The sequence below is a fragment of the Hippichthys cyanospilos genome, chromosome 17, assembly GCF_059441005.1.
Source record: "Hippichthys cyanospilos isolate Australia breed blue-spotted pipefish chromosome 17, RoL_Hcya_1.0, whole genome shotgun sequence".
NCBI classification, from domain to species: Eukaryota; Metazoa; Chordata; class Actinopteri; order Syngnathiformes; family Syngnathidae; genus Hippichthys; species Hippichthys cyanospilos.
In genome coordinates, this window is record NC_142385.1 from 7,286,896 (window position 1) to 7,300,318 (window position 13,423).

At 37.5% G+C, this 13,423-nt stretch overlaps 1 protein-coding gene across 1 annotated transcript in view; it reads right to left on the reverse strand.

Moving 5' to 3' along the window:
• plce1 (phospholipase C, epsilon 1) overlaps nucleotides 1-13,423 on the reverse strand; it is a 79,992-nt gene that overhangs the window by 64,048 nt on the left and 2,521 nt on the right. Inside the window, exons 2-5 of the mRNA XM_088438892.1 lie at nucleotides 5,564-5,891; nucleotides 3,826-4,394; nucleotides 2,695-3,042; nucleotides 1,722-1,931 (exon numbers count right to left, since the gene is read on the reverse strand). Coding sequence (XP_088295018.1) covers nucleotides 1,722-1,931; nucleotides 2,695-3,042; nucleotides 3,826-4,356 — 1,089 coding nt within the window. The 5' untranslated portion in view covers nucleotides 4,357-4,394; nucleotides 5,564-5,891. The remainder of the gene's footprint in view (nucleotides 1-1,721; nucleotides 1,932-2,694; nucleotides 3,043-3,825; nucleotides 4,395-5,563; nucleotides 5,892-13,423) is intronic.

A 13,423-nucleotide genomic window follows, 5' to 3' on the forward strand; every position in this document is an offset into this window, starting at 1 on the left:
TGCCGTATATCTAGGCAGATTTTATTTCGCAACTTCGAAATTCAAATTGTTTAACATCTGTTTTATTTCGGCTCAAAAATTGTGTGTGTGTGTGTATATATATATATATATATATATATATATATATATATATATAATATATATATTATATATATATATTATATATATTATATATATTTATTATATATATAGACAGTGTGTGTGTGTGTGTATATATATATATATATATATATATATATATATATATATATATATATATATATATATATATATATATATGAAACGCTTGAGTATATGCCTAAAAATCTGTACTTAGCAGTAGTGGAAATATGCTCACCATAGTTCGGGAATCCCTGACCTAGAATATTCAAGTTCTTAACCATCTCCTCTCATTTTCATTTGCCTTTCCTTCAAATTTTGTGGCTTTTCCCATTTGCCAACAGTGCTCTGAGCATTTACACACACACACGTGCACACACTCGGACAGAGGGCTCAGTCATTGGGCCTGTCAGTAGTATGGGGAGCAGAACTAACCAGGGAATAAATCACTTTTCCGCAGCCTGAACAAAGAGCCTGTGTGCGTCTGTGTGTGTGTTGGTCTATTAACATACTTCGAGAAAACATTATTCATCTTTAATGCATCGCAGGCTTCACATTTCAACCCAAATAGGAGAAAGCAGAGAGGCTTTAAAAATCGGCCGAGAAGTAAATAAATGAAAACCACAGCAGTTGACAGAGCTTCACTCTTAGTTGTGTGTGTGGGGAAATGAGAACTAAAAGAGGCAAAGCCTCATCCAAACCGATGTCTTATCATCATTGGAAATTCCACATCATTTTGAAAACATGTTGAGGGTAAGCCCAACATACCTGCAAGGCAAAGTAGTGGTGATGCAACACCATAAAGAAATAAAATGTACTTCTAAGTCTCATTATTACGCAACTTATGTTTTTTCTTTTTTTTTATGTAGTCATAAAAGTTTCAGGGGGTTTCCAAAACAAATGTTCATTGTCAAAAAAAAAATAAAATAAATATAAAATGATGAAACATCTACATGCCCTGACCAACAAGTTCAACTACAGAGCATCTGCCTCAAGCTCTATTGCTTTAAAACGGTGGTTCTCAAATAGTGGGGCGGGTCCCCCTGTGGAAATGTGAGGCGATGCCAGGGAGGCGCAGATGACCCCAAGAACAGGGATTTAGTTTTGCCCTGCGAAGTATAATTGTGATAAAATAAGGATTAGCATCTTTTTTAGGCACTTTGATGTACTTGTTTTTTTCTGCTTAGACCAGAGTTGTCAAACTTGTTTTAGCTTGTGGGCCTTATGGAGGGCCCAATAAAATCCAACCACCAGTCAGCGGACCAGTGCCGGGCCACGGATCAACTGATACAGGGCTGCATGGGCACCTGAAATAATGGATTATTTCCGTTTTTATGTATTATCCAAATCTGAAAGATATTTTATTTTGACACACACACACACACACAAGAGAAAATGAAGCATCATGAAGCACCTGTGATACAGTATGTGTTTTTACTCCTCAAGATGGTGCTCTTTTTTTTTTTTAAATAAATACTAACAGTGAAAATGTTTTAAATGTTCCCTTTCTCCTTGACTAAAGAGTGCCATCTAGAGGTTAAAAAATAAAAAATATCACAAGTGCATCATGAAGCTTCATTTGTCCATCACAACACACAACCACCTCTTTATCACATCTTTACCTTGTATATCTTGGCCCAGACAAAGTGCAGCACTCCTTTGCAGACTTTGAGGTCCTCTCGCACGCAACGCGACAGAACTGCCGGGATATCTTTCTCGCTAGGTCGCCATGTCAGGCGGCGGACCACCTGGTCCCAAGCCTCCTCCGAGATGCGTCCCGAGGGCAGAGTGCGTACGATCGCTCGGGTTCCAGTGCACACCGACTTAGTCATCTAAGGAAAAACAGGAAAAACAATCATCAGTCAAGCTCAGATGTGCAAAGTTTGTAGTCAGTTACTTCTTCCAGGCAAGTAATCAGATTATAGGTACTTCATATATCATAAAAAGTACTTGTTCTCCAACTATATTACTTTTTTTAGTCAAGTAATCAGTATATTAAAAAAAGGTCATATGTAATTTAACAGTAAAATTCAAGTAATCAGTAAAAAAAAGTTACTTTTACTGCAAAAAATCAATAACATAATGAAGTTACTGTTTTGAAGTAACTAGTAACTCAGCTCACCCAGAAAAAAATAGGAAGGATGCATACTTAATCATTTAGAACTGAATACGCATTTTAAATTAAAGTTGAAACATCTAGAAAGAGGAACGGTTTCCTTGTTTTAACCTTTGTGAATTATTTTCAGTCTTCAGCTAGAAATGACATTTACCTTAAAATTGTGTGTGATTTCTGAGAGACGCGGTAAATAATAATGACACTTTTACTAGTGGTTGAAAGTAAAAAGTGAAAACTGTTTCAGTTTCCTGAAATCGCAGTAAGCTGAAAGGCCAAAGCAAACAGTGAAAGTGAGACTACTGCTGGTTTGAACATCATAACATATCAATCCCCAGATAAGATTCAAAATTGGACCATAACACATCCAATCTGAATGGATGACCAGCCTTTATGTTTGCATCTGAAAACTCATGCGATACTAATAATATGCCAGGGCACAAATTTGAGTTAAAAGACATTTCCAGAAAACAAGTTCATACCTTCTGATTATTCTTAAAGAACCGTCTCACCAGGACCGTGGAACGTTCCTTCCGGTTCCTGACAAACTCTGCGTTATCATCTTCAGCCTCTTCATCACTGCCTTCTGAGGACAACCTCTCGTCACCCATCAGGGCCGGCGTCGCAGAATGGAAAAACCTTTCCAAGGAGCAACTGCTTCGGTCCAGCCGCTCTAAGCTTGAGAAACCGTCTTTGAGATGGTGATGGTTGACGTGTCCGTTGTGCCGAGGCTGCCGCCGAGACGGCAGGGGGGAACTGCAAGGGGAGGACACCAGAGAGTTGGGTTCACTGGAGGGGCTGCATAGGGAGGACCTGCATGGCGGTGATGTCTGGAAATAGAAAACATTTAGGTAAGCGGCGCAACGGTTACATCATCACTGGTACTGTTTCCACAAGTGATGGTAAAACGAAGATTCATGAAGCACCTGTGATGTTTATTCTCTTCTCTAGAGGGTGAAATTTTGTTAAGAATAAACAATAGTGCCTTCTAGAGGACTCGAATAATATGTGCTTCATAAAGCCTCGTTTGTCCATCACTAGTTTCCACTAAAAAGAACCCATCAGACCCTTTCTAAGCGGATCTAGAAAATGGATGGATGGGTAGTGTGCAAAACTACTGCCAACACAACCAAATATTTAATTAGGAGGCAATCATGTCAATCACCAGAACTTAATCTAACAAAGCATGCAAATAGAAAAAAACAATAGCTAAGACAGGATGCAATAAAGTAATAAGAAAAGCATTTCAAACAGCTCAATTCTTATATAATCGCTTTATGTACCTACCAAATAAAAATATACTTTCTCATCAGAATTTTTTTTTTTGCATTTTTCCGGTCTTTTATAATCAGCGGTGGAACAAAGGTAACGTGCACAAAATGCTGCTTCAATGGACTCAAGACACTGTGCTGATCTGATATCTAAAATAGGGCATCAGTGCCATCTACTGGTGACTATGCATCAGTAAAATTGTTTGTAATGTATAATTTTGAAATTTATAGATACACTGCATCAAATGGTTCCCTGCCCATCGCAGTTGAAAAATAAATTGGACAAGTATATTTGTCAATCGAAGTAGTGGAAGTTTAAAAAAAAAAAGTGGAAAATGCTACCTTATGTAGTTCCAACGTTGACAAGGGCAGGCTGGAGCGACGTAGATGCCTCTGATTCAACCAATAGACGCGACTGAGCGATGGACTGTGATTTGGGCTTGAACTTGAGCAAGATGGCGGACGGTGGCAAGAAACGGCTGTGGAGTCACGGCGGGTGAAGCGGGTCCAGGAACACGGTGATCCACCGGTTCTGCTTTCACTCACACCCCCACTCATAAAATCAGGTTGCCTAAGAGATCCTTCAGAACCTTCTATTCTTCTGCCAAAAAGTCGTTCTGAATAAAGCTTCACTTCACGGCTATATTCAAAAGAACTGTATTCCGTGTCCAAAATGGTTTCCGTCTCACTGTCACGCGACAACTTCCTGTAATAAAGGAGAGCGGGGCTACTCCGCTGCTTTGGCAGCCACAACTGCGCCGGGTCCTGACGAACTTCCTGGATGTTGTTTGAGGGTCTGCTTTCTCTGCCGGGCCGGACCGCAGAAGATGGAGGCGGTTTATTCGAGACGATCTGGTTCTCTTCAGTGGCCATCGTCGACAAGTCACACCAATTTGTGTCTCGTTTTAGAGCTGAAAAGAAAAAACATTTTATTGGTTATGGCGATCAAGACATCTAACCAACTAACATGTTAGCTCGTTGTCTTCTACAAGTAAAACGATTCTTCTGAAAGTAAATGATCAAACTGATCAATATTTACTAATTGACTCACTGCCAGCCCTGTAAAAATAATTTTGACATCTAGTCATCAACTGCAGTGAATGAATGAAGTAATTAGTAATGCGTTTCAAGAACATTTATCAATCAACTAACTCATTCAGTGTCAGTGACAAGTCTAAACATCAAATATATCATTTTTACTGGGCTCCACTGACAGCTATAAAACCCACAGATTAATTTTAAATGGACTGACAGTGAGCGATTTAAGTAACTACGCTCATTATTTTTCAGAATCGGTTAGTTGTTTGGATCATTTTTTAATTTGAAATTGTCCAGATCCTCTGAAATTTCGGATTTTCAACTGTGAATATTCTCAGATTTCTATATCCCTCCACGAAAGCAGCCTGCTAATTATCTTCATGCTAAATCAAAGAAAAAAATATATTTTTAGCTACACTGAAGTGTTGCACTGAATTTAACCAAGTTCATATTGTCAAGTAATTGCATGAAATAAATGCATCTGGATGTAGATGCATTTTTTAGGTACTTTATAAAAATAAAAATACTGTTCTGTATCCAACTTATTTTACTGTGCGCAAACACCCAATGAAATAAAATGGAGTGAATTCAACACATCATTTTTTCAGTGAAGGCAAAAATGTTGACTGTTTTCTAAATTCTCAACAAATAAACCAGCATCAGTCATATATTTTGTAGATTGTCAATTTGAATTATTTCTTCATTAAATAATCGACAAAATAATCGAATTAAATTGATTGTGACTTTGCAGCCCAACAGTCATCTACCCGAAATATTTCCACAATAACCTTGCATATTTGTTTACCCACAGTACACAGACAACTCTATTTGCAGATTGTTGAAGCAAGCAGTTCATTCCAATTATTGACTCCATAAAGCAGCAAAAGGAAATGAGCCTTGCAGAGGAAATGAACTCTGCAGGTTTATTATATAAGGTGGCAGCACACTTGTGTTTACCGATCTCTCCGGGCTCAGCGAGAAATAAGCTCTTCATAAAACGCGATTGAGCTAATATGATGTAAATTACATTCATAATACTTACGCGGATGATCAGATGGGTCCAAGCCAGATCCTAATACGCACAAGTCCTACTTCTTCGTTTAGATTTGACAGTTTGTGTCCAGGTCGAATAAAAGTCTAATGAAATGCCCGATGGTTTCCAGAGTGGCTAAGAGGGCTTCAAGTGTGTGTTGTTGTGGAAACAGAAGCTTGTGCAGCTGCGTAAACCGGCTGATAGCAAAAAACAGGGGTGGCCCGGGAGGCCTGAGGAATTTCCTTGATAGTAAGTATGGCTCACAGTCGCGGCTTACAAGGCCAAGTGTGAGCCGGGTCCCGACATGTTGCTCCGGGGCAGTTATTCATCGCAGGTCCTGAGGGGGAAACAAAAAAAGAGCATAAAAAGAAACAGTGATCAATCACGGCAGTATTTGTAAGAGAACCTAGTTGACATTTACAACATTTTTTGGTTTGTCTTCAGGGCCATTAAATCAAATGTGGGCTAGGGTTGTTACAAAAACATTGTTAGCTTTCTTTCATTGTCTGGAGTTGTCTAGTATCGGAGTACTTTTTTTGAACAAGCGGTGAGATAACAGGTGCGTATTTTACAAATTTTGGATAGTCCCTCCAGCGCCCTTTGAGTCATCTTTAGTTCGCCATTAATTTCAAGGTCAGCCAGTCGTTTGATTTTACCCACATTTCCTTAGTGACCGCATAACCACGAGGTGGGCTTTTCAAAAAATGTTGATCAATAGTTTATCGACAAAATGGCCACCTGTCGCCCATTATTTTATTTTACCCACGCTTCTGTCGTCAAGATCGTTACAACGAGGTGGCCTTCTTACTCATTTTTGCTGATTCATCATTGGTTATGATGGACTTGGGAAATGGACTTTCACTTATATAGCGCTTTTCTACCTTTAGTTCTCAAAGCGCTTTACACTAATAGTAGTCATAGACCAAATGATGACGCAGCATCAGGAGGGTTCAGTGTCTTGCTCAAGAACACTCCGATGGGCGGGGGATTGAACTCATAGCCTCTCAGCTGAGACGACCACTATACCAATGAGTCGCGCCGTCCCATGCAAAAAAGCTCCGTCATTTTATTTTACCCGAGCTTCCGTCCTTCAGAAGGTCATCACGAGGTGAGCATGTCTGTCGTTCCTTGGCAAAACAGGCATCCTTCAGTGATGGTGAATAACCACCTCATTCCCGATGGAAGAACCACCTCCGCCGATGAACGATGAATACAATGATGGATGAAATGAAATACTATGAAATTGAGCTCTGATATGGATTGCATACCCAAAAACGAGTAAAAACAGCCGTGAACTCTAATTCACCAAAAATTGTGTTCCATCCTGTAACATATCACAGGTGATGACTGATTGAATGAATCGATGTATTTCTGACTAGTTTACAGTGTCAGAGTGAATGGTTCTCGTCAGTGTGTCACAAGTGCAAAATTCCAGCTGTTGCAGTTTTGATTGGTTGACTGGAAGTGTCGCCGCAGGCAAAAAGACACTCCTACGTGCTGCACTTCCCGTCCAGATGGTGCAACCGCAAAAGTCAATCCAAACTTCTTATTAAGTGTTAATTAGGGTTGGAGGACTTTTTCTTTTGCGTGTGTAAAATGAATCATCGGAGGTTGTCAAGTCAGTTCAAGAGTATCAGTGACATATGGGTCGCGGCCCGGTTGGGATTGATTTCAAGATTTCATCATATCCTGAAAAGTAGATTAATGCTTAAATTGTCAACTTCTTAAACAGATTCTGATAGAATTAAATGGCAATGAAAACAATGTATTAAATTCTTCATATTAGACACATTTTGTCCGGATAATAGCTTTGCACATTTTGACGATGTGGATGATGCTTTTTGACTTGAAATAACTTTCAGGTCGCAACTATTCATTTTGAGAATGAAAAGCTTGAATTTCTTAACCTGGTAATGTGGTCGAAACCATGCAAATGTAAAGGTGTTTTTTGACTTGGCGCGCCACATTCCAGCTCACCCTCTTCCGCAACATCAAAACACTGGACCATATCCAGCTCACGATTAGTCAAATAAGGAAGTATGGGAGGTATGTCAAGTATGTTACATCATTTGTGTAACACAAATCCTCCCATGAGTATTTTTCAGTTTATGCAAATAAAATAACAATATAGTGATCTTATTAGAGATGGATGGATGGATGGATGGATGGATAGATAGATAGATAGATAGATAGATAGATAGATAGATAGATAGATAGATAGATAGATAGATAGATAGATAGATAGATAGATAGATAGATAGATAGATAGATAGATAGATAGATAGATAGATAGATAGATAGATAGATAGATAGATAGATAGATAGATAGATAGATAGATAGATAGATAGATAGATAGATAGATAGATAGATAGATAGACAGACAGACAGACAGCTGCAACCGTCAAATATTTTTATTATTCTACAGATAATCCTAACCGATGAATGCAGCTAGGTGTTAATTTAGGATTATTAGACAAACGTGTAAGTGAGACTGCCGATTTATTCATCCATTTGGAGTCCCCATCTTCGCATTCTAATGCAGCATTTGAAACGTTTTAAATCAGCAGTACTTTATCAAGCAGAGCCTAGTGAGTGATGTGGGTGTCAGTGAAAAAGAATGTTGAGTTAGCTGGCTATTAACTCAACTTTTTTTTTTTAAATAGGACATTGGATAACCTATCCAAGTCTCACGTTGAGATTTTTAAAAAATTGCTAAATCATAAAACGGAGGTTTTGAAAATGTAACAACCTGCAGGGTGATTTACAAGACTAGTTTACAAGAATTACTAACTACCTAATGGTGGCATTTAAACAAGTAATATACAAACTAAGAACAGCTAATGAATGAGCATGAGCAATGTAAAAGTTTGGATTAAAACTGATTTTAAATCAGAACACATTAGTGTTGTCTTAATATTTACCACAGAATTATTTCTTTTAATAAATCTAACTGAAATAAATCTTTGTAGGGTCGATTCAATTAAAATTGTAACTGTCCAGACTTATAGAAGAAAATCAAGATTTTATTTTTTTGGGCCATATTGATTGTTACGATACTAGCTATCAGTTAACATATAACTGATTATGACCTATTTGGAGCTGCACACACTTCTCACCGTCTCAATTGTGACTTCCCAAAAAAAAATAGCCACGTATCCCTCCATGAGTCCAATAATACTGAGCTACCAAGTCTTGCAATAGCTAATAAGTGTAATTCTGCAGGAAAAAAGGTTGACTGTGCAACTTTGGAATCAACATTCCAATTTTACCATAAAAATCAAACAACAACAGTTATGATCAACATTATGTCACAGTAAACAAGTTCAACCATCTCTTTGTGGTGATAAGAACAGAGATGATGAATTACACTTTGTTTGTTTGTTTGTTTTTTTTATGCTATATCTTCACTGAGCCTGAGTACGAAGCATAATCACGAAACTTAAGCACAACAAGTCCTTGCAAAGTGCGCCAACACAGGAATGTGCGAAGCTCTGACTTTAGTTTCTGTTTACGAGGGTTGTGACATCAGCGCCGAAGTCATCCCGGGGCACGGATTTCAGAAAACAAACGTTTATGTATAAACCAGTTCAAACGTGGGTCACAGGAGCAGCTTGTCACGTTACATTCAATACTAGATTGACAACGTTTTTGCTATCAGAGACCAGTTTGTACTAACAGGCTTCTGAGGTCAAAGGTTGGCACTTTAAAGATGAGTAGTAAAGAATGTCCGCCACCTTTGACCAGCTATGCTAATAAAGAGCTGAAAGGATGCTTTATGTGCAGAAGTGTGGCTAATCTTGTAGCTAAATGCTAAAAAGCTCACCAAAAGAGGGTCCTATATCCAGCCTTGACATTTAGGACATACTGTAGTCTCAATTTTATTCAGGAGTGAATTAAATCACAATTAACAAGAGAGTTTGGGATACCGCTGGCTAAAACCACCCGCGCAAGATGTTTTATTTCCTTTTGGGTATCAGCTGAACTGTGGCCCAAAGCAAACAAAGCAAACGACTGTGCCGGAGAAAAATCCCAGCCTGGAGCCAGGAGTGCAGACATGCACACAAAAAGAGACAAAATCAGGTCACATCAAGTGACAGGTGCACTGACCAAAACACACTACAGCAATTTTGCCTAATGGGATGTATTGAATACAATTCTGTATTGTTCTGTCTACTGACCTAACTACCGTTGGATAAAAGTCATGTGACTTGCATTCATATAGAGTAAATACCAGTGTGGGCAGTCCGTCTGTACCGTCACAGACGGACCGCCGAATGACGAGAGACATTTTAGAAACAAAGGACTAAAGATATTGATGTTATTTTGATTTTTAAATATGATTTGAATGAATAAATCTCTCGCATATAACGGAGGTTGAATTTGTTTTTTGGCATGCAAAAAACACTAATGTTTGGCTGAAAGTGCGACGAACCAGCAATTAAAGTCTGGGTAAACTTCCAAAACTGACGGACGGGTAAGGATGGAAGAGGATCCACGATACCAATGAACTGTAAATAACGGACTAGTAAAAAAAAGGTAAAATGCCCACTTGCAGTAAATTCACAGCTCTGTTTAAAAGTAAGGACGCTCAATTCCACTTTTTCAGACCGATACTGAGTACTGAGATCTCTCATATTTTTGATGCATAAAATTTAATACATTAACCAAAATTGTAAACACACACCTTTCTTAATTCCTTAAGCATCTATGGCTGGTATCGGCGGGAACTTTAAGTACTCAATACCTTTAAACAAAACCAGCTTTGTCCAGATACCATAACTGGTAATTATCCATGACTAGTTAAAAGCAAACATGACTGAAAAAGACCTCGACTAAAAGACGCTAGTCAAAAGTTAGTAAGTTACAACCCTAACTGAAATAGAAAACCTAAACTTTGTTTTCATATTAAATCATTCAATCTCAAAGACATATTTAAGTTTTTTTAAGAGTCCAGACATTCAATCTCTAAACTAAAGCAATTGAATACTTTAGTACTTAAGTAAATAAAGTGATTTATTGCATTATTTTCTTTAGGTAAAGTACTAGAGTAACTGATTACTTAGACAAACAAGTACTAACGTAATCAATTATGTTCTTATGGATTGTTTCAAGGGCTCAACGCATTTAAGTGCTTAAGTGTTAAGGTAATGGATTAGTACTTCAGTGCCTAATATATTTGATTACTTTAATAATTAAGTACCTGCAGTAATCTATTACTCAACCTATTACTCAAGTCATTTATTACTTCAGTACTTTGCTATCCTAAATAATCACTTTAGTACTTGATTACCTAAAGTAATAGTTAAGGGGTCAGATACTTTAGTACCTAATTAAACTTATTTAATACATTTAGTACCATTTGGTGACCCTCCTATAGCCTAGCACTTCAAATGACGTACAGTAAAATAAATTATAGCCTAGCACTTCAAATGATGTACAGTAAAATAAATTATTTAGACAGACAGACAGCTAGCTAGTTAGCTAGCTAGCTAGATACATAGATATAGATCGATATCTAGATAGATAGATAGATAGTACAAAAATATTTTAATATTTTTTTTTTTTAAATATTTCATCTGATGTTGTTTAGATCAATCAATGTTAGATCAATCTATTTCTTGTGTTTATAAAAATTAAATAAATCCAGGGGATGAAGACCTTGAAAATATCACATATTAAATTTGAATCACAAATAAGTGGCATTAAATTATAGACTTTTTAAGGGAATTGTGTTATGTATTTTTATTTATTTATCGTTGTATTATTTTGTTATTCTATTTACCTAATGATAAATCATTATAATCCCATTGATGGAAAAAAAATTCAATCATTTTATTTTCACCAAAATAATTCAGCTTTAACCACATACAAAAAAATCACAGCTATTACAGTATGAAATGCGGGAGTAATGTACAATTTCTCAACTCAGTTTGAATCCAATTAATAGGAAAAAAGAATTCTCAGAATGCTCAAAAAGCTAATTCAATTCCTGCGTTTGTATGCCGCCACATCTCCATGATGAACCGAGCGACCACACCGCATAACGTCACTGATGCAATGCAATGGGTTTATACCCAAGGCAGCTCCACGGGGAGTTTTCATGAAGCCGCCAAGTGACGTAGCGCTTGGAAGTGCTCCGACACCATTGTTTCCCTCGACATGAGCAAGCCCGCATAAAAGCCCTTTTTGCTCCAGTTCATTCATGTGCATTATCTCCCAATTTAACCAACTCTGTGACTCACCGCTTGGTATGTCGCGATTAGGCGCGACATTGCTTCCAGTACAGGAGGTAAAACCCCTACAAGTGGACTAGGAAAATCTGAACCAAAAGACAACTTAATACTTCACTTACATTGCGCTGTGGCTCTGAAGCATTCCACAAGCATCATTAGCAGGTTGGGGAGGGCAAGATTACACTTGTCTATTGTGTGGTGAGAGGGGTCACAAAAAAAGAAGAAAAAAAGTCTTGAGGGGCCTCATCAGACCACAACACAATTGGATCACATTCCTTAACACTGGTTTTTATTATAAATGTACCCTTACCTGTTACGCTTGTGTGTCGAATTAATTTCTTTTTAAACTGGTCTTAAAGTGAAATACGTTAAATACGAAATCAGCATGTTGATAATAGCACCACATGATAGTCAAATTAGGGCTGGGATATTTGGCCAAAAAAAAAAAATCTCAATTTTCTTCAATCATTCCGAATGACTCAGATGTTAATCAATTTGAATGGGAGAAATAAACCCGACAAATCTTGTGGAAAATATTCAGCTAAAAACAATGAATACTAAGAAGTTAATATTTGGGCTATAATTAATTTGTCTTTCATGCACATCTAATATTTGAAGAAATACAAATAAGTACTAGGAATAGAATTTCCACACACTTAAAAGCATAAAAAGGAATCTTTTGGATTTTGAATGAGTTCATTTGAGAACAAAATTATATTTCATGTACAATTAATACCTTTTAAAAAAAAAACTCAAACTTGACTGTCAACTGAAAATGACCACTTGTGCTCAAGGCTCAAACAACGGCCAATCATGGCTCACCTGCTGGTCGTATGACATTCATAGGCTGAACAAGAAAAGTATTAATTGCAATTTAAAGTTCCTCTGCCTCTCTGAACTGAGAATGCCATATGGAGGAGTCAAAAACTATCACAGGTGCTTCATGAAGCTTCATTTGACCATCACTAGCAAAAAGAATGTCTAAAGATGGCTGGGACTAAACTAGTTTATTATAGACAAAATAATAGCTTTTTATTGCGAAAATGCCTCAATATGTGGACTAGTTTTGCCTCTCTGAAACAAGAGCGCCATCTAGAGGAGTCAAAAAATATCACAAGCACTTCATGAAGCTTCATTTGTCTCTTAAACTCATACTCATACTTAAACTTATAAACTCTTAAACTTGACTGTCGACTAAAAATGACCACTTGCGCTCAAGGCTCAAACAACGGCCAATCATGGCTCACCTGCTGGTCGTGTGACATTCATAGGCTGAACAAGAAAAGTATTAATTGCATATTAAAGTTCCCCTGCCTCTCTGAACTGAGAATGACATATGGAGGAGTCAACAAATATCACAAGCGCTTCATGAAGCTTCATTTTTCCATCACTCAATGAAAGTGTCTAAAGATACCTTGTGCTAAACTAGTTCATTGTAGACAAAATAATTGCTTTTTATTGCTAAAAATGCCTAAGTACATGGACTAGTCCTGCCTCTCTAAACTGAGAAAAAAAATGATCACAAGCACTTCATGAAGCTTCATTTATCCATTACTAGCTAAGATTGTCTAATGATGGCTGGTACTAAACTAGTTCACTGTCGACAAAATAGCTTTGGGTGGGCTAGTCTATTTA